At 36.0% G+C, this 22,317-nt stretch overlaps 2 protein-coding genes across 4 annotated transcripts; one reads left to right on the top strand and one right to left on the bottom strand.

The window, feature by feature from the left end:
* Positions 1 to 2,576: 2,576 nt before the first annotated feature.
* On the top strand, positions 2,577 to 6,016 carry LOC149580402 (myosin-G heavy chain-like protein). Its single transcript, XM_089790602.1, has 3 exons — positions 2,577 to 2,997; positions 4,924 to 4,992; positions 5,352 to 6,016. Exons 1-3 carry the CDS (start codon positions 2,733 to 2,735, stop codon positions 5,645 to 5,647), a joined length of 630 nt encoding a protein of 209 aa, XP_089646728.1. The 5' UTR covers positions 2,577 to 2,732; the 3' UTR covers positions 5,648 to 6,016.
* A 4,831-nt stretch (positions 6,017 to 10,847) lies between these two features.
* Positions 10,848 to 21,089, bottom strand: LOC149580401 (pentatricopeptide repeat-containing protein At2g13600-like). Of its 3 annotated transcripts, XM_089790592.1 has the most exons (4): positions 20,177 to 21,089; positions 17,434 to 19,807; positions 11,642 to 17,356; positions 10,964 to 11,509 (listed from the first exon to the last, which is right to left on the bottom strand). In XM_089790592.1, exons 1-2 carry the CDS (start codon positions 20,921 to 20,923, stop codon positions 17,720 to 17,722), a joined length of 2,835 nt encoding a protein of 944 aa, XP_089646718.1. In that variant the 5' UTR covers positions 20,924 to 21,089; the 3' UTR covers positions 10,964 to 11,509; positions 11,642 to 17,356; positions 17,434 to 17,719. The 3 variants fall into 3 exon arrangements, with proteins under 3 accessions (XP_089646711.1, XP_089646702.1, XP_089646718.1); XM_089790585.1 differs by having other exon boundaries at positions 10,848 to 17,365; XM_089790576.1 differs by having other exon boundaries at positions 10,848 to 17,356.
* Between the last annotated feature and the right edge of the window lie 1,228 nt (positions 21,090 to 22,317).

The raw sequence follows: 22,317 nt of genomic DNA, 5'->3' as shown, positions 1-22,317 counted from the left end.
ACTACTAGAGCATGGACTATAGTTTAAAATGTACAAGAAACACACCCTTTACCCAAACCCCTCAAGTCTTCCATGTCCTTATCCTTATTTTCCTTATTTGTTTTCTTTTCGGTGGAATCCCTTGTAGAAAAGGAAAATTGACAAATCCACTTTGATATTCAGCAATATGACTACATCATTAGGAACCATTTCTTCCACATTATCTTCATTCCTAGTTGGTTTTTTGGGACTTGAAGTATATATCATCTAAAGCATCATTCTATAAAGTGATAACTTTATTGTTGACTCTTGTACCTCTTGATTTTCATCGGGTTTTCCCTAATCAACAACCAAGCAAGCACAGACTCTAGGAAAACCTGGCACTATCTTGTTCCCAAACGACGAGCTTATCACTAAAACACCCACTGTAGACACCTAAATTTGATTACACTGCTTTGGTAATCTAATTTAGCCATCTCTAAAGCATCATTAATTAAATTCTTATTTAATTAATCCTCTGCCATCCCTAGTTGATTAATTTAATTAATCATCTATAGTCCTAATTGATAAATCAAATAATCTATTATTTATCAATTAAATCATTTTCTCCTATCTAATTCCAAAAATCCCCATTTATTAAATAAATCTATTTGATAAATGAAATCCTCAAATTCAAAAACCCCTAACCTATCTCTAATCCTCCATTTAGCCTAATCCACCCCATCCACCCATACTAACCAAGCTTAGCCACTAACTCACCCACCCTCATTAATGCCATCCACTTGCACATCTCTAACATCCCTAAGCTAATCCTAAACCCAAGCCTAATCCACCCCCTAATGTTGTCACATTCCTTAAACAAGTTTAAGACTTTCCTAATCCAAACCAAAGTCTCGCCTCAAAAAACCCAACCACTAAGTCATGAGTGCTCTTACAAAACATAAAGACTCTTACAAGCCCACTCATGACTCTTACACCCATCTTCCACACTCTTCCCTCTTCCACACTCATTCCTCTTACATCCCTCTTACATACTCAACCCCACTCATCATGCCTTTAACCAACCCTTTACCCTACCCTCTCACACTCATCCTCCTTGTGACAAGTGTCACCTTCCCATTGGTGCTAAACAAGCACAATCCATGTGCTCTCCTTTGAGTGCATCCTAGCCCTCCTTAAGCCTTCATCCATCCTTGCATCTAAGCCCTCGATCCCTCTACCCCTTAGCCTATAAATTGAATCCCATCCCAAGCCATTTCATCAACAATCTTTGAGCTAAAGTTACCATGCTATTTTGAGAACCAAAGCCATCAATCTTACCCTTATAATGCCAAATTGAGAGCTCACAAAGTTACCAATTTGCCATTACCCATCCCCATTGAAGCAGCTTTTGAGCATCTTGAGCATACATCCACAGCAAAAGGACACATCTACAGAATCCGGAAAGCATGGAGTGTTTTCTCTTGTGAGGTTTGCACTTCTTGTTTGCTTTCTTTATCTAACCATATATGTGAATTTAGTTTTTGGTTTGTGAATGTTTACTTTATTTGTTAATGTTCTTTGCATACTAAATCTTGTTCTACACCCACGTGCAGCTAGAGTTTTGTTGCTTACTTTCCTCTTCTTCGTGTTCTTTTGTTTTGTGTAACATTTTCATAACTGTTTATCCTAATAACAATTAAGTGGTCTCCTCCCTCGTCTGATTTCAGTGAACATTGCCTAAGAAAACACCAACTACCACCCGAGTTTAAAATAATTAGCCCACTAGAAAATCTTAAAAAGTGAATAATTAGATCACTTGTGCAACTTTATCGGTACATACTTTTGGTTGTGAAAACTAATGAGTTATAGGACCAATAAAGGATATGTTTAAAACGACACTTTGAAATTCTCAATTTTGAACTTTTAAAAATTTAACATATCCCAACTAGGGGAGACAACCGAATAGCTGCCCAGGCTAACTTTGGGCACCTAAAACTCCTAATCCACACGTCAAAATTTGTCGATTTTTTTAGTAAACCCCCCATAGGTGAGTGAAGAGCTTAAAGCTAACCTTTCAACTTGTTAGCTTTTACGGAGCTCTCTGTAGAACTCGTAGAGTGCAAGGTGGTCTAAAAATGTCATTTTAAAATGTTTGCCGAAAATCAATTTTGTTCAGTCCCAATAGTCATTCACCCAAAAAAATTTACTTTTTGCGAAATGGATCAATCAACAACCAAGAATGCTTAAAAATGATCAACTATTAGTACATATGTGATTGACTATTAGTACACATGCTATCATTTTTTGAGACTTTTTATAAGTAGTAATTAAAAGGATCTAATATAACAGTAAATTGTCACCCCTACTAAGAAACCAAAACTACAGCTACAAATAATCAAGTTGCAAAGACAATAAAATATATTTTATTAACTATAATAATCTCTTTCCCAACATGTTCTTTCTTCCATCCATCTACAAGGACGCTTTCACTTCGAAGTTGCCCCACAACTCTTCAATTTCAGGCGATCTTAACCACACAAGTAAATTTGTTTCTTGGCCCCACAACTAAACACAACGAGGACAAATGTTTCCTTCACAATCCTTTGGCAATATTCATAAAAATGAACGGCCACAATATTCCTGAGAAAATCTCAATACATGTGAATGAGCTTGTACTCTTTGCAACCGACTGGAAAACCCAAATGAAACATATTCAAATAAGTGTAATCTAATACATTAGTTCGAATACTGAACACAACATAGTATCTACAATGGCACTAAAACTTGGGTTTCTAACTTCTCTAGTTCGGGACATTTCAGTAGGCAGCAGCGTCAAGGTTAAATACAACAAAAATGTGGCGGTGTTTTCTTCTCCAAAAGAGACGGAAACACTTTCAATTGGATTGTGTCATCATTGCAGACTTCACTCTTGTAGTAGCGTGAAAATTAGGACTGCAAGCCCACCTATTGCCGCTGCAAACAGAACAGAAGAGTCTGGTATTTCAGAAGAATCACCTGATGAATGCAGGTCAGCAGGTAAAGAGCTGTTCAGATACATACAAGAGTTGCATGAGTTCATCTAAGGGTTGAAAATTAAAGGATTGAATACTTTCTCTCTCTTTTTAAATCTCTGAGAGTGTTCAATTGCGTAGGATTTTATGTTAATTTCGGTTTTTTTTAAATCTAGTGGTATCCAAGTAGCTGGATTTTATAATGGCAGTAGCTGATTTGCCAACAGCTCGTTTATAATTTGGTAGAATTTATAAAAAAGCAACCACTTTTAGCTAAACACAATCACCACATGGGGAATCTTACCACCATAAAAAGCAAGGCACTTTTTTATTTATCATCTGTAGCACTAGTCAGTATTCCATCGTTTTAATAAGTTAGTCATCCTCTATAGTCAGTATTCCATCGTTTTAAGAATATTTTCTTTGTTTGGTCATTTACTTTAATTTTGATTGGTTAAATTGAATTAAAAGGATATGAATTTTACCACTTTTTGCTGCCTGTTACCACACGAAGCTCATTATGCAAAGATTTGATAATATGTTCCTACTCCAAACGGTTGCCTGCCATTATTATGTGCAGGCCTTTCAGCCCCGTGGAAGACAATGTACACCTCTAGGATTCTTTTGTAGGACTATTCTATGGTAAATTACTGCCTTAGTTGCTTGCAATTGACTGAAATGGAATTTATTTTTTGTCATCTGCTCCTCTCATTACTAATAAAATCTAGTAATGAGAACATCTAATACATATCGAAGATAAAAACACTGGCCTTCCAATTTTTAACATTGCGCACATACTGATCCAGTTAAAGCAGTTATGAGAACATCTAACACATACTGACGATGAGAACACTGGCCTTCCAAGTCGGATAAATATGTACTCAATGTTAAAACTTGGAAGGCCAGTGTTCTTATCTTCAGTATGTGTCAGATGTTCTCATAACTACTTGATTTTATTAGCAATTAGTCGAATAGACTTTATCTTACTACCTGCGCAGCATAGTTGCATAGACCACAAGTACATTATATGATACAGGAATCTGAAAGTTTTGGAAACCTGTGAAGCTCAATTCAATTGTAGTATTATATGGCATGAAATTGTTGATTTGGAAGCTTTGAGTGGAGAGACGGATTATTCATCTAGATAAACTAAACAGAAGAAAATGTCTGAATGCCATTTCTAACTGTAAATAATTCTTATGGTCAAAGGTGTGGTTTCATGGAGCCCCGGACAATATTGATTTATGAATTATATTTATAAGGTTTTCAATAAATACTTCCTAAGATTCTTCCTTACTTTTCTTCGCAGAAGTACATACGGCACTTCAAAAAGCTCATCTGTCTGAGTGCAGTTTGAGTAGAACACTTATTAGGCTTTCATGAACACTGATCTTTGTAAATCAGCTTTTTTGAAAAAACAAGGATCAAAATCTCTGGATTCCTTTCTAGAACATGAGAAAAAGCACGAGTGCAATTGTGATAGAGATGCTCTTCTTTTAAATCCCTACACAAAAAATTGATCTAATTATAAATGCACTTCTCCAAGCTAATGCTCTAGAAAACCTAGTCTTGTAGCAAAGCACTCTGCTTTTCTACATCAATTTCCTCTATCGCAGCTGAGTATTGGTTTTGCAAGTGAATATATTTTTATTGCGCAAAGCATCTGCTTTTAGAGAACTTCTCATGGAGAACCCCATGACAATCAGTTAATAGATTTATTATGTTTATGTTCTCATGGCAACTCACATTCGTTAAAGTTCATTTGTATAGCAGTAATATTGTGATCCCTTGATTTCTTTACAACTGCTTGAACACTTGACAGATGATCTTATTTCATGGTTTGTTCTCCCCGTCCCTTCACAAGCTTAAGGAGTTCCTTTAAAAAAAATGTTGTGTACTCCGAAACATATTTATTTACTCATACTATCATCTTTTTTTGTTCTCTGGACAGGATCATCAGTGCAGTCTCAATTAGATATCTTGGAACGACTGACATCTAACAGCACTGTTAACCTAGAAGGTTGGTAATCAAACAGTTTTCACTTTCAGTCCTCTTTAACCTAAAGTAAAGGTATTTGCAATTATTAAACATAATATTTTGTGCCCGCTCAGAAAAAGATTTATATTATTCAAATGATCTTTTTTGCACAATTTTCATAACTAAATTATATACTCCTTTTCTACCATTTTCCAGCTTTCTGAATTGATTATCAGTAGCTGCACACAGAATCTACATGTGAATACCCCATAAGCAGGGAATCTGTACCTGTGCAACTTTTTCAATCTCTAGCTTCTTATAGTTCTCTTTGATAGCCATAGCCGTGTCTATAATAGTGATATAAGCTGTAAATGATGAACACTGTACTGATCTTTAAACAGGGAGTTGGCAATCTCAGGCTCCGTCCAAAAAGACAATTCGTGAGCAGCTCAGTGAATTGGTAAGCAACAACGTTGATGAAGCCACAATACCACTTGGCAAACGGTTCAAGCCTCCCAACTTCAACTCCTTACCAATATCGCAAAAACGAAATATTAAGAGACAGGACTATTTGAACAAAGTGGCCAAAAGGAATGATACGCCTTTTTTCACAACCATTGCACTGTTTGTGGTTCTTCCTCCTATTGTGATATTAGGAGTAGCTGTTGCAACTGGTTACGTAGAACTTTTTCCTTGATCCAGTTTATGGTTGAACTTAAAGGATTTGTTAAGAGTCAGTGTGGAGACATTTGAAAAAATCTCTGTGAGCTATGTGCTAGTAGAAGAATTTAAAGAGCTGCTATTACCTTTCTGAATATAAAAGAACCTAACTGTCAATGGCAATGACTTGTTGACAATTTGTACCTAATGTCAGAAAGGCAGGAATGAGTAACACGATATGCTACATATTTGTAATAGTCTAAAGCAAGGAAGAGATCAAGGACGTAACCAATTTCACTCATGCATTACAAAATGGGTATGTAATATTATGTAATACTTTTGGATTCCATGAGATGGATCTGTAATTTTTTTATAAAGATTTTGGCTTTTATTTCGTTTGGTGATATATTGGTTTTCAAAATACTGGCCATTAGCCATTCAAAGCAAAGCCTAAAAACCAAGTATTTTCTTTTGTGGTGCCGAAGATGTCCTTTGGGATCCTTTTATCATATTGTTGTATAGCCCGGGAATAAATCAATCTCAATGCAAAACAATTGTTATAAGTTTCTCCTGCCATGGAGATTGCCCATCCTCTGGCAGATTGCAGTTTTTGGTAACTTTGTATATCTGGGCACAGATTAGATAAATGATCTGAGGTTCATGACGGTTGAGTTGTTTCAATACTATTTCCATACATTTTTAACAGAACATGGAAACCAAAGAATCAGTTGTCACAGTTAGAAGTTTAACTTGAAGCTTATTAGTTTTGGTGCAAAAGAATTCAAATGGATTTATATAATAAACTTCAAAAAATACTGAAAAATGTGACTTGTTTTGTAATTACCAATAACTTGAAACATAAAGCACATGCCATTGTTTTGTGAGGAATCACAAATCTATAGAAAACAATATTGTTGATGGTGGACATCAAAGGCTTGCCGAGAATTCTTACAATTTTTGTGGCAAACCAATTTGAGCTTAAATAGCTATTGCAATTTCTCTACGAAATATAAATATGCTGCTTAAAATATGATCAAGTCTGTCTAAAGATGCTGCTTAAAATATAAATACTTATAGATGATTTTCAATACTTTGTTTGCCTTCCATTTTTTGGAAAAATTGCTTGCTATAAATAGATAAATCCAATTTTAAAAAGAGTAATGGATCCTAAAGGCAGGCCTAACCATGGTAAATAATCATGGCATTCCAGCGGATTGGAATTTAAATCACCCTCTTTCCCAAAAAATGCAAAAATGATGAGGGGATGTTGACATACTCAGAATGAAAGTAGATACTTTGTTTAGTGTTTTTTTTGTCAACTTGTGAGTTGACCAAGATCATAGATGTTACGATATTGTAGAATAGCTTCACATTCCTAAGCTAATCTCAAGATGGGTATTGATGCTAGAGATGGGTTTCATTGGATTTTTTTTTTCAATTCAATTATATTAACATCCCCCATTGTTCTGTTGGGACAATGACACTAAAATGACATTTTGATTTATGAATTCCCAATAGCCTAGGAAAAAAATATCATTAGTTCAAAATTTTGCACGCACATTCAATAAGTTTAACTATGAACTGCTTCTGAAGATTCCTGGAAAAATTTTCTGTTCGAACTTTACTACAAGCTGTTACTACCTGTAATTCATCACAGAGAACCATTCTTGAGTTTTCATTGCTTTGTGCAATGTATTGTGGTCCAAAAATTGACTATGAGGCTTAATCTTAACATCTTCATTGTTAAACATTGAAATGGCATTTGTTATTTAATTTGCCAGGACTTGAAACTGGGTCTTTCGCTTTGGAATGCTCTGTCCCAACTAGTCAGCCCATCTGACAGACAAAAACTAGGGAACATCTTGAGGGAAAGACAGAAGAGTACAGGGAAGTGGGCTTGGTTCCATCATACTAAAAACCATATTTCTTGTGTTTCACACGATAAATTGATCCCTACATTCAGGTCACCCCATGGGAATGTTGACATGTATAGGCCTAGCAAAATGCAACATTGATCAAGGCTATATAAACTCTTTGTTCCTTGTCGCTTGCCTCAAACACATTGCAATAATTATTAACTTGTTAAAATGATTGCTATATTGTAACTAGATTAGTTTTGAGGAAATATTCTTGTGGCATGCAAAGAATTGAAATGTTATGTTTAAAATAAATGTGCAGCTCATAAATAGATAGATGTGTTGAAGAATCAACACAAACTATTTGCAGACAAGAACATGGTTTTTACACTTGTTGGTGTTAGAAAGATAAAATCACTTAATGGATGTTTGAAAGCTGTTTGAACACTTCACAATATGATGATGTAATTACATGTTAACATTTATAATGAGGATTTCATTTTGCTAAAAGATTCAATGTTAAATTTACGCTTTGTAAATGAAATGCATTAATTGTTTGTCTTGCTTGCCATTGTCTCTATCTTTCGACTGCCCTTGTAATGGGAAGGGTATATGTTTGTTCAACATCATGTCAAGCATGCTAAGCAAAACCATTACTGCTAACTAATAATCTATTGCAACTAAATTCTCTGCATTTTCATCACCAACTTCATTGGGTTGTGACTCACAAGAATCCAGAAACACTATTCAACTCATCAAATAGACTCAAATTAGAACACAAAGCATTTTGTACAAAAACAAAATCCTCAGGAACAACATGGTGGCACTTATGCATGCGACTGTGGTGGTTGTGGATGTTGTATGGTGAGTTAACCTTGATGCCCTTGGTGCTTGTTGGTTCCCAAAACTGCAGATTGGAAATCCAAGAGCTTGCCACTTCTGTGATAGGACTTCTCAATCAGTTCTGGCCAACGAACGGGAATACTTATTGACTCCCCTACACTTCAGGCTCCACCACACCTAGGCGGATAGACCTTCTCCTTGAACTTGGTCACTTGGTTCAGAGCTTTTCTAAAGTGAATTTAAACTTTGGAGTTCTCCGACTAGCAAGGCCCTCAAACTCAATTAAAATGAAAACTAGATGCTAAGTGTTTGAATTGAATGAATTGTATAAGGTTTTAATAATGGATCCGATGTTTGTAGAAGGAATATGTAGATTTTCTGACTTCAATAATAGAAAGACCAGTGCCTCTGCTCATCCGAGCAATAGAGTCAACTTCGGTGAATTTTCATGTACAACTTTATAATGTTTCATGTACTTAAAGTGTCAACAATTAAATAATCGAGATGCGACAGATCAAATATTTATGTAATCTTAAATTAGTCCAGATTGAATTTTAACTCCTCTAGAAGACAAATTGGACATAGATACGGAAACAATTAAATATTTCACACTATCTGTGATGATCAGATTTAAATGCTAAATGATCTTGTCCACTTATCTGACATTTAACTTGTATACAGCATTCCAAAAAATAATTATAAAGGGCGATTCATCTGCAGTTTAAATCTTTGTGCCATTTAAATATAAACTCAAGACTTCTTATTTTATTATTATAATAAAATAATTGAATTTATATTACAAATCCATATTAAGACTCACTTTCCTTCTGTAAAAATAAATGTAAAATAATCCTCCTTGAGAATATGAATGTTCGGATATATTCCTATTGCTTTCGGACCTCTCTTCTTATTTATACATAGAGGGTGACTTTTCAAATCCAAACATCATGTCTTCAAAAATAAATCACACCTTTCTATCCTAAAAGGTTATGAACATAGCAACTACATATAATTAACAAATTATCAATTATTCTTCATTTACTTCCATAATGAGGCATGATATAATTGCAAAGACTATCTTTGTCCACGCTGGTCTCAATTCAATTTCCGATACCACTGATCATCGCTTAGGCATAAATTTAATTATATTATGTTGCTTGTTTAGATGAATTTGAAACTCACAATGACTCTCTTATTGACAACACCCAAATTTGATAGGTTCTCATTTCTCTTCTGTTTGTCGATGCACACAAAGGTGTATTCTTGTTAGTGCATAGAACAAGACATGATCCTTTTGAAATATCTTCCTAGCGCGGATGAAGAAGACGTTTGAGTGTGATGGAATCAAGGCATGTCTATTATTTCTAGAATGGTTCACAAATATGAAGACTTACGCACACTTTCCTCTCCAAATGGACATCAATCTGAACATATCATTGCCATTTGTAATTTGCTTGTGGTCTCTTTCAATACATATTTTCACTGCATAGATTTATTGTCATCGTGCCCTTACTCATGATGATGAAGATTTTATCATACCAGATTTCTGCCTTGAGGATTTGGATTAGTCACAACATCCCTTTTCTCTATGTAAGACGTCTTTATTACCATAGCCATTAATTGCCCGGACAATGCTATATAACCTCCATGTCTGTACATATCCTCGAATCTTTTGTTAGCCTTCGTGGGATGACCCTCTATGTGTTGCTGTGAAAGAAAATAGAGGGGAGCACTTGTGTAGTTCACTTGGCCCCGGGCATCCAAATTCTGGGCACATTGAAATCCTCGGGTTGCTTATCAGATTCTCTCTACAAGAGAGTGGTAAAGCAACAATCATTCTTCATGCTGGGCAAAGTCGGGTTTTGAACACATAACAGAGTCGAGCGAGGGCCTCATTCATTCCTTGGAAATTTTGAATGGTTCATCTTCAGCAAATATGAACAAAATACACTTCATGGTTCCTTGCTTGCAGAATTTCTAAAAGAGAAAAACCATATCTAGATGTGTGCCTTAAATATTGTTGTTATTTACCCCTGCAATCACTAAGCTTCAGGTATCCTGTATCCTAGACATTATTAATCAGAGAAATCCAAATCACATTTGGACTTTAAAACTTTGCATCTGGGGATAATGTTTGGACATGAATCTTCATCTAAAATGGAGAACAACCAGTTGAGAGCAAAGAAAACATTTATCTTTGAGATGATGATTCATTCAGAATTTTTAGAAGTGAATGAAATGTTGGAGACATCCATATGATGTTTTGCAATGTTTTGTTCTGTTACAGCATTTACAATTATAGCATCAACCAATTACATTTTTTTTTGGTCACTTGGTCCAAGTCCTCAACATGATGAAGATGTTTGTCAATCACTGCTCATGATCACTCTGAAAAATTCTTTTGCGTCCTAAACTATGATTTAGAACATTCTCATGACACTTTTGTATGATACTGAAATGCATGCAATATATATGAACTGACTTCCTTTTCCACATATTTTTTATCATGACTTATAGTGTATATTGTTTGAATATAAGTAGTGGGTAAGATTTAAAGATTTTTTCTTTACCATGGTGCTTGGGAATCTAAAATTTGCCAAATTTTAGAGTTCCATCAGCGCTATTGACTTATTTCAATCAAAATGACAAACTAATGGTAGCAAGAGGTACTTTCATGTTCCTTGATGCTTGAAGTCCTTTGGCCTATGTTCCATGGCTTTCGAGGATGGGGATGAGAGGACGGCAGGGGATAACAATATATGTATGTATGAGTCTTTCCAAATATATTAGAAAGATCTAGTTTGCAGAATTTAAGACCTTGAAAATTGGAAAATTGAAGCTACTGCTCTTGAAGAATAGTTGTGGCCTAGGTTCTATATATTTTACTAAGGGCCTCCATAAGCCTCTCCATGACCTCATCATCCTCAGAAGGGAGCATTCAGAAAGGTCTAGGTGCATACCACTTTGGATTAAGAGCATAGGCAGCCATATTAAGAGGGGTGTTCAGTGCATTCCACCTCTTTGTTACAGTAGGCTTGAACACTTTTTGTATGATCGCAATGCAATGTCCTTTATACAAATTGCTTGCTGCATTTGTTGAAGCATGCTGTCAAAAATCCCATTGATCTCTCCAAAGTTAGGAGAGTTTGTATCTACATACCTTTTAGTCCCACAACAGGCGATATGATCGAGAAAAATACCTGCAAGGAACATTTAAAACTTTTTAAAATATTAAAAACATCTTACTAGCACCAATAATAATAAAACATTCAAAACTAAAATGTTCAAATAAAAAAGTAAAATGAAGTACAAACTCAAATGCTCTCTCTTACCTGATATTGGACCACCAAGTTTCATTAAGTGCTCTCTCACTAGCTTGCCTTCTTATGTCTTTTGATTGAGCCCACCTTTTCTAGTCTTCACAAACAACCATGGATTGCAGAGCATCCTGCACCTCCAACATCCTCTCCAACAAAACAAAAGAGCTAACATAACTAATCCCAACTAGTTTGGGGAACTATTTCTTTGAATAAGACTAGATTAGTGCAAGTGTGATGGGGACAAACATTTGTATGTCTCTAGCCTCTACTATTGCTACCTTGACCCAATTCATTTTACCAATGTCTTTCAAAGCATGTAACATGCTGCTCATAAATATGTTTCAAAGTACTCTGAACCATCAGATGAACTAACTTACAAACATGAGTTGAATCCTGTCATAACAAACACCACATTAGATGACCCAGCCTCCTCTATGGCCTCCTTCAAACTAGCAAACTAGAAACAAGCATTCCTTGCATTTTCCAAAACAATCAATAGCTTTTAGAAAATAACCAACAAGGCATGTGATAATAATACTAATGAGTAGTCGATGTTGAATATCAATCCACCCATCCATGATAATGGAGCAGCTAGTTTTAATCCATGTTTGCTTCATCACCTTCGTCAACATGTTCACTTTTGAATATTGTTCATCAAGGAGGTATGTAATCTATGTTCTCTAGGGGGGGGGGGGGGGGCATAAGTGGATCCAACTACCTATACATCTCTCAAAATGGAAAGGTGGCCTTGTGAAATGAAATGGGATCACACAGGCATAAAAAATTGGCCACTGAATCATCAGCTTTCTTATGTTTTTTGCATATTCACTGAAACTCTATCACTACATTTTTCTCACCTGCAACGGAAGTGGGTGTCCTCTTCCCTCTATCACAACTCTGGAATTGATACATTGTAATAGGCATGCAAAGTAATTGATGATTGTTTCTTATTGTGATTTGAGCCAATGATTTGTCTTCACTCACTCCAACCAATTTTGCAGCTTCAAGTTCTTGTTCCAAATCTATTTCCTCACAAATTCTAACACCGTGTTCTCTCTCACTCAGTAGATGGTTTCTAAGTTTCAAGCCCTAGTATAGCTCCCATGATAATCAATGTTGCAAACATGACATAGCCAATGCCTGTTGCCCTCTACATTTTTGCAACTGTTGACAAACAAATTGGTGGTAAATTGAAGCAATGGTATCTTTGGGATTGAAAGGGCCTTCTAGCAATTTTTTGATGGAAGGGTGAGAAAATGTAAAATGATCTTGTGGAATAAAAGGTGAGTTTGGATTTTTCAAATTACAGTAATGATCTACTGATATTATATTGACTTCATTTTCGTTTCAACAACCATCGTGATTGGCACTATTGTTACTACTTATTTTGTGTTTGATTATGATTGAATGTCTGAATTCAAAACACTGAAAATATTTTTCAATTTATTAACTCACCAACAAGCTAACATTTTTAGAAAATTGAGAAAAAATTGACATACATTGGCTGCAGCTTCACATTCGTAATTGATATTTATTTCTGACTTAGAAGCTTTTGCAGAATGTGGCAAAATGTAGGAGAGGTGGGGAACACCTGGCCATCCTCGGAATGGTCAAGTGACATCTTAGATGTCCCCGGTCATCCTGGGCATAGATGGACTATTGGCAGAGTACCGGCCAAGTTTTCTGGCTTGGTTAGTTTTTCAGACTTTTACTGGCAACAAAAACTCTCCAATTTTTTGGTAAAAACTGGCCAATTTTTTGGCAAGAACTAGTAGTTTTATAACAGTACTTAAAGGCAAAAAACAATCCAAATTAATTTCATTTCTCATTTCTTCACTTGTATTTTGTTGAGAGGGGGAAAATAGTCTTCCAAAATCCTTGTACTCCAAACAGTTGCAAATTGTTTTCTATCAATTTGAGGCAGATTTGTGGTGATTTTTGGAAAAGATGACATCAATGATTTTGAGAGGCAGGCTATGAAGGAGGGCGGTTGATTTAGTTTTGCATTGGATCACATTGAGTTGAATTAGTAGTCATTGCTAGAGCTAGAAGAAGCTTGAGGCAGGGCTACATCTAGGATGGAGGACAAGCCACAGACCGAGTTAGACATTCTGTGCAAGGATGCACAGTTGTGCCCATTACAGACTTCTGGGACAAGATCCTCTACTTCTACCTCTCCCTTTGTTTTAGCTAGAGTTGGGAAGAAGATTCATACAAATATAAGATTTAAGTATAAGTTTTACTTTAAGATATATTTGTATAAATACTATCAAGATGTTTGAGATAAGTTTCAGCTTCATAGGAGTTAAAATACAAATTCTAGATTTTGGGAGTTTTCAAAAAATTCAAGGCTTAACCAAATTTCAGGATTGAGCATGCCATCAACCTGTCCTGGCTATTTGAGGTCAACTTGAACTTGAAACAAGGATTTTCTAATGATTCTAACTCACTTTCTCAGAAATCAGTTGGTTGCAATCATTTTCCTAAGTCATGACAGACTTAGCTCAACCACTTGATCACACCCAAGACAAGCGTTACTTTCCAATAGGCCAAAATTGCTCAAACTCACTCTTGGACTATTTTCCTATGATGTATTTGCTTCTAGTTTTATAGAAACTATTTACTATTCAGCTTCTCACCATCAGCATTTCATATGAGAATGTGATTTGTACCCACTTTGCATTTATATATATATATATATAAACTCTGCTTGTTTCTTTTGTGTTCTCATTAATTAACTCATTGAAAGCATCTTCTCATTGAATTTTGTGCAAAAAAATTGTCTTTATTAATTAAACCTCAGCTGTTTTTTAAGTTCTCGAGTTTTTTTTACAACTGGCCAAATTTTTTTTGGGGGGCTTGGCAAGTGTTTGCCAAGTGAGTTTTCCATTTATGATCCCGGGGACAGCCAGGCATTCCCAACCGTTTCCAAAATGGCCCTTGCATTTTCTGGGTTTTGCAAATTTTGAGGGATGGCAAGGGACAAGGACATGGGCTCCAGGAGTGGGGAGGCATCCTCATGTAAGCTTGCCTTTGGCACTTAATATTACACAAGATGATAGGCATGAACACATAAGGAACAGACACATATAAGTGAAAGAGTTAAGAGAATTTGATTGTAGGAGTAGATTGGAATTCATTTGGGTACCAACATATCAATATTAAACATTAATCTATATGCTTTCTTTGTAATTAGTTGTGACCAGAGGATGGATGGAAAGTTGACCAATTGCCCCTTCCATTCCATTTTCCCGATTACTGGGTTTCCACAATAAAGAGCCATACTTTTTTGTTTCACGATGTTTTCATTTTTGTTTCATGCAACTACAGTACTGTTTCATGTACAGCAACTCAAACAACATTAACTCTGGCACTTTTTACATTGCAATTTCTGTCAGCTTGGAGTGTAACTCAATTAGTGTTGCATACACATCTGAATATTTCCAATAACCATAAAAACTTTACGAGATTACGGATCAAGTTTTTAACACCCCATTGCATCTTAAGCTACTCAACTCTGCATCAAATCACAAGGTTAAAGGTCTGAATGCTTTTGCATTTGCTGTGTGTCAAATACAAAGTGTTTTACTGCAATTGCTATCTATAGATAACCTTGGTCTCTCACATTCAGAATTTTTTTGTTTGATGTACAGTCATCATAACTTAGGTAGAGTCTAAAAGTAGGTTTTCAAATATTTAGAAAATTATCAATCTACAGAACTGATAATACTGCTAAAGAATTTAAGAGCAAAGTCTTTTTATCCAATTCTATTTGGAGTTTAAATTTCATGTCCTAATATGATTAGATGAGCCCTTATTGGATGAAGAAACAATCCCTAAAAGGATAGGTATGCAAAGCAATTTATGATGGTATGCAGAGGTCTCCCTCCAGGTCAATCATGCAGTAGATGGATGATAATCTTTGAAATAACAGACTCCCGACTTTAAAGATGTTTAAGCTAGATCTGCTATCTTTAGTAGAGGAATATATTTGCCATTACATGCTTGTGTTTTTCATATTTTGTGTTTATTTACCTTTAATGAGCTTGACTGCATATACTTAAATGGTGGTATACAGTAGGACCATGAAGATATCAGCTTTCTTCCATTATTTGTTGATAAGGGACCTTTCTACCAATAGCTCTCTGGAAATAAAATAGATAAAAGTAAATGGATAAGTTCAATGATGTAGTTACAAACTTATGCAATCAATGATAGAGGGCCACATGAATGGCAACCTTCTTGCATCAATACCACACCGCTCACCCTGTTGGACTCAACACAGCGGCTAGACAACCCATAAATCATCTAAATTTTAAACACACCCAGTTACACCTTTAATGAATGAAAATTCTTTGATTTCATATGCAATTTCAAGACACCAAAATTTGCATTTGTTTTGCTGATTTGTAGACACGCCCAAGATGTCCATTTGTTGACATTTATCTGAATGTAAACACCAATTTGCTGATGGAAATCAGATTTCAAATTTCAAATACTCATTACATCATTGGCTGATTTTTTATTTCAGCAATGCACATAGAGATGTTTTTTTTGTTACACAAATCATCAGAACTCTTCATCACATTTCTTTCTCTTACAGAACAAATTCAAACAATAGACCTAATCCCATAAATTGAAATGCAACAACTGTACACAAGCTTGGGGAAATTCTGACAGATTCCACTAGTTAAAAATCCACCTTCAGCTCTACAAAGGACTTCAATACCTGAATAGAACCCGCAAAAATAAACCAGGACCCACAATCCAAACCTGCAATGTCAAACTAAGCAACAGCCATTGCAAAGAAAAAACAATAAGTAACCCTCAGCCTCAACCCCACTAAATATTCTTTAGTTCTCGCATCAGAGCTCTGATGAAGAACTATTCTAATCTTCAACCTGGAATCAATCAAGAAGTTCAGCCCCTTTCCAATCTCAAACAAGCAAATTTATGCTTCTTCTGTAAGAGTGGTGCTGCCAAAATCAAGATATAGGTTCTTCTTCGTCAACATTGTAACTCCCAAAGCAATAATTATTTCAAATATGGTGCCCAAATCAAGGAGCAATCATCCCTCAATCAAATTTAACTCCCAACCAGTTGAAAATAGCCTGGTGGAGTATTCTCCTCTACATAAATAATAAAGCCGTGTTAGATACTTTAACATGCATCTTCACGCAAACAAAGTATTACACTTTCAAAGGTGATCTAGACAAGTCAAAGATGTCAGATAACTCCTCCATGACATGTGATAGATGCTCTTGCATTGCAAATATTAATAATTCTCGTATGTAACCCTCCTTGTTAAGATGTGACCTTAACAGATTATAATCTAGCCAACATATGTCAAGTGGGAATCAGAAAGATTTCCACCAAGTGGGTTGTCCAAAAGACAGACAAATCCATTTGAATTTGATTATTTGAAAAGAAGAGGTTGGCTCCAACACCCAAAAACACTACTTTAGACTTCAAAAAGCCAAATTTGGAAGAAATCCCTTTATCACAATGCTGATTTCTTGACCCTTGAGATTCTCCTACATCACAAAAAATTGCTCGCCCCTTAAAGGGAATTTGAATGATAAGCCTTTCAAACTTTTGTGCTGGAGGAAATGTGTATGTCCAGTTATTGCATCTGGATGTTGTTTTTTTTGTTTCTAAGCTAAGTAAGCAAGGTGCTGAGCTTATACCTGAGCCTTTGGCACTTCCAGTAACCTTGGCATTCCATACCTACAAGAGCTAAATAGCAAACAAGGTTAGTTCCTTTATTTGTTATCAGAAATACTCTCAAGCAGAACAAAACTTACCTTAAAAGGCAATGGAAGCTACTGGCATCTCTCGCAACCAGTTCTCTCTCCACACAGCATTGCTGCAGTGTGATGCTTAATATATGAAGCTGGCTGCTACAAAATTAAATGAAGTCCCAAGGTTGAATTGATAAGCAAGATGAACTTTACTGCGTCATGGCACTTGGTACACTCATGAAGTTGACACTTACACACCTGAATAGCAGCCCAATATTTGGATTGATAACCCTGAAGGCTGATACCAATCACCAACCATATCTGTGACGGCAGAATATGCCACAACTCACTATTCTACATCATGTGCCAAGGAAAATGCATCAGGCACATACCCTGCTGCCTTCATTTGCCTATGCAAATTTGCAAGCAATGCATAGATTTTTTCAGTTTGTGAGTGTGATCTATCTCCAACAACAAAAGTGTGCACCCTGTTCTTGACCTCAATCCAGCTACAGCCTGGCTGCTTCTTTACTCCCCTCTGTCTCATCAAAATTCTCACTTTAGCAACCTCATCCCACCTATCAATCATCGCACAAAGGTTTGATAGAGCTACATATGCAGCTGCATTTTGAGGTTCCAATGCAAAAAGGTGCTCCGCAGCAAATTTTCCTAGCTCCATGTTTGCATGGATTTTGCAAGCACCAAGGAGGGCTCCCCACACAACAGCATCGGCTTCACATGGCATACTGCAGATCAAGTTCTTTGCTTCATCAAGGTGGCCAGCACGGCCAAGAAGGTCAATCATGCAGGCATAATGTTCTGCCGTTGGTGAGATGTGATAATCTTGGCTCATGCAGTGAAAATAATGCCAGCCTTCAATGACTAGGCCTGCATGGCTGCATGCAGTCAGAACACCAATAAATGTGATGTGGTTAGGTTTAATACCTAACTGTTGCATATGCTCAAAGAGTCCAAGTGCCTTATTTCCACATCCATGCTGGGCATATCCTGCAATCATTGCGTTCCACGAGATTGTATCTCTTTCCTGCAATTTGTCTAGCACTTGACGTGCATTGTCAACATCACCACATTTCCCATACATGGATATAAGAGCATTGCTTACAAGAACATCCAAATCGAATTCTTTCTTGATGATATATGCATGGACCTGCTTACCCTTCTCTAAAGCTGCTAGGTTAGCACAGACGCTAAGAACTCCAGTAAAGGTGGATTGGTTTGGAGTTACACCAGCCTGATGCATTTGAAAGAAGATCTGCAGAGCCTCTTCACATGCATAGACGGCAGTCATGGCATTCCATGTAATCAAATTTCGGTCAGACATTTTACTAAAAATTTGGATTGCATCTCCCATCCTCCCTTTCTGGAGATATGCTGTAATCATGGCATTCCATGTGACCACATTACGTATAGGCATATTGTCAAAGAGTAGCTGAGCCTCTTCAGTTCTCCCATTTTCAGCATATCCCGTAACCATTGCAGTCCATGAGACCACATCTTGTTTTGACATTCTGTTGAATACTTTGCATGCATCATCTATTTTTCCATTTTTTGCATACATCGTAATAAGGGAATTCCCAACAGAGATATATGAATCAAATTTCTTATTGATGATGAAGGCATGAACCCGTTTGCCTTGTTCTAATGCATACGAAATGGCACATCCACTCAGCACACTTGAAAAAGTAAACTCATCTGGTTCTATGCCTTCACATTGCATTTGTACAAAATATTTCAATGCAACATCAACTTGCCCGTTCTGAGCACTTCCTGCAACCATTGCATTCCAAGAAACAACATTTCGTTCAGGCATTATCTGGAAAAGTTGTTCCGCATCATTGACATTTCCATGCCGCAAGTACCCCGTAACCATAACAGACCACGAGACTGTATTTCGATCGGGCATTGTGTCAAACACTTTGCAAGCATCATTCAAGGTTATTCCTTTGGCATACAAGTCAATGAGAGTACTCCCCACATGGACATCCGAATCAAATCCCATTTTGATGATGTATCCATGGACCTGATTCCCTTGTCTTAGATCAATTAAACTTGCACACGCCTTCAAAATACTTACACAGGTGGACTGATTTGGTTTCTTCCCGTTCCTTCGCATTTTCTTAAAAAGCAAGAGGGCTTCCTCATCAAGACCATTCTGAGCATAGCCGGAAATCATTGCATTCCAGGAAACCACATTTTTTTCAAACATTCTATCAAACAATTCGCGTGCATCGTCTATCCTATCATTTTGTGCATATCCCGCAATCATAGCTGTCCACGAAACAACATCTTGGTCATGCATTTTTCCAAATACAGAGCATGCCGCCTCCACATTCCCACATTTAGCATACATGTCAATTAAAGCATTCCCTACAGCAATACCCGACTCATATCCCATCTTGATGATTTGACCATGAACCTGCAGTAGGAAACATTTAATCGTTTTTTCTTTGCCTAATGACTAATTTTGCATTTAGTTTTCAAATCTTAATTCTACCAATTAACAATTCTTCCAAAACTATTTTATATAAGCTGAACATTGCATTGACAACTCCTCCATATGTTAAAAATGAGCATTCATAAGTTCTCCAAAATGTATAATGTAAATAGCGCTCATAAAATGTACATTAAATTCATGGATTTTCCAAAATTCATTAGGAATTCATGGTAAAATTAATCGGTTACGTCAAGAAACAGATTAAAATGCTTATAGGTATGTTTTCCAAATTAATTCACCAACTATTTGACACTAGCAAACAAAACTTGTTCCCTAGAACTTTGCTCCAACCTGCAAGCCATGCTCCAATACTTTTGACCCTCCGCAAATGCCGATAACATTCGAAAACGTAAAGTGGTTTGCCTTCACGCTCTCAACTCCCATACGATTAAAAAGTTGCATACCCTCCACAGCATACCCAGCCCGCCCATACCCCGCAATCATTGCATTCCACGAAATTACATTTCGTTCAAGCATTTTGTCAAACACTTGGCGTGCATCCTTAATTCTCCCACTCTGCGCATATCCTGCAATCAAGGCAGTCTCGGAAACCACATCTCGTTGAGACATCTTGTCAAACACCTGACGTGCGAACTCCAAACTCCAGCATTTCACGTACATTATAACAAGCTTAGTGTACCCGAAATATTCCCCCTCAATTCCACTTAAAATCATATGGGCATGCACAATTTTCCCCTCTGCCAATGCTCTCAAATTACCACAGACCTTTAACAACGAAACATACATGTGTTTATCAAGCCTCGTTTCAAATTTATCCATTCTGAATAAAACATCTAGGGCTTCTTTCAACTGCCCGTCTTCACACAATTTGTGCAAGTTTTCATTGGGTTTTCCAAATGGCAGGTTTTTAAAAAAATCCATTCGCTTTTCTTGTGCATTCTCTGTTTTTCCAAGGCTTATAACACTGTTTAAATTTTGTTTAACTGTCTGCAAATGCTTTTTTTTCAATAATGTAAATTGCTGTGCGAAAGATTTTGGCGTCCCTGTAAAAGAAGAGATGAGGAAGAGTCCCATCATACTTATTGGTGATCAAATATACAATTTGCTGGAGGATGGTAACCTCTAGTTTTCATTGTACCGGACACGAAAATCTGCTCACAATAGATCAGCTAAGATAGTTTTTAAAAAATCCTCCAGCCTTCCATTTATATACATCAGTGCTCGAAGAATTTAACGTCGCAAACAACTTTCATGGTTTGCCTAGTTAGTGATGGTGAACGGATTAATGACTAGAATATTTTAACAAGTGTCATAATTAGTTGTAATTAAAACTTTAAAATTAGAATATTTAATTTAATTTAATTAATTCTGCAACATATGATTTTATTAGGAAATGATGATTTAATTAGTATAATATAACAAATTTCCATTCAATAATAAATTTAATAGGTATTTTATTGTGACATTGCTATCAGAATTTAACGATGTAGTTTTTGAGTCAAATTTATTGATCCATATTTCATGAGTAGTGATTCACACATGAATCCATCTCTCGTGATAAGATCTAGGTGATGCTCACAGAGGTGAAGCACTGGGGCTTAGTGGGACTTCTAGGAGGTCACTCATCCCATAACTACTCTAGTTCGAGCATGCTTAACTACAGAGTTCCCTCCATGGTTAAACTCACTATGCTTGCAACCCCATTTGCAAAACCCTCACCAAGTGTTGTGCCTTATGAACCATTCACTAGAAAGGCCCTTCAGCTCATCAATTGATAAGTAGGACATATTTCTACAGCAAGTCAAATTGTGATATTGCTATAAGGATTTGACTATGTAGTTTTTGAGTCAAACTCATTGACCCATATTTCATGAGTAGTGATTCACACACGAATCCATCTCTCATGAGAATAAATGGAACACTTAGTACTCATTGGATCTAGATCATGCTCACAGAGGTGAAGCACTGAGACTTCCGAGGAGGTCACCCATCCCAATACTACTCCAGCTCGAGCGCACTTAACTACAAACTTTCCTCTATGGTTAAACTCATTCTGCCTGCAACCCCATTTGCAAAACCTTCATCAAGTGTTTATATAAAATTATATAATTATAATTATGATATACATATATATATCATCCTTGTTTTTTAGTTTGTTATTTGTTTAATATTTTAAAAAGGTATTATTTATAAAATTAGTATTTTTAAAATAAATTATAATTTTTTAATTTAATATATTTATTTTAAGTAAGATATTAACTGACATAAAAAAATTATATATATTATAAGTGGAAAATAATTTTGTGAATTTTATTTCTAACAAATTTTATAATTCTTATTTCCATTTAAGAACTAGAAAAATATAAATATAAATGTAGGAATGTATCTTAAAAAATGTTTTCTAAATAAATTTGTCTAATAAGACTCCAAACAAATCAACCAAACATCAAGAAAACAATTTTGATATTTTT

The sequence above is a fragment of the Cupressus sempervirens genome, chromosome 1 (assembly GCF_028749045.1).
Source record: "Cupressus sempervirens isolate cs-2001-9-10 chromosome 1, ASM2874904v1, whole genome shotgun sequence".
NCBI lineage: Eukaryota > Viridiplantae > Streptophyta > Pinopsida > Cupressales > Cupressaceae > Cupressus > Cupressus sempervirens.
The sequence above is the reverse complement of the archived record's forward strand: the minus strand, read 5'-3'. Positions and strand labels throughout refer to the sequence as shown.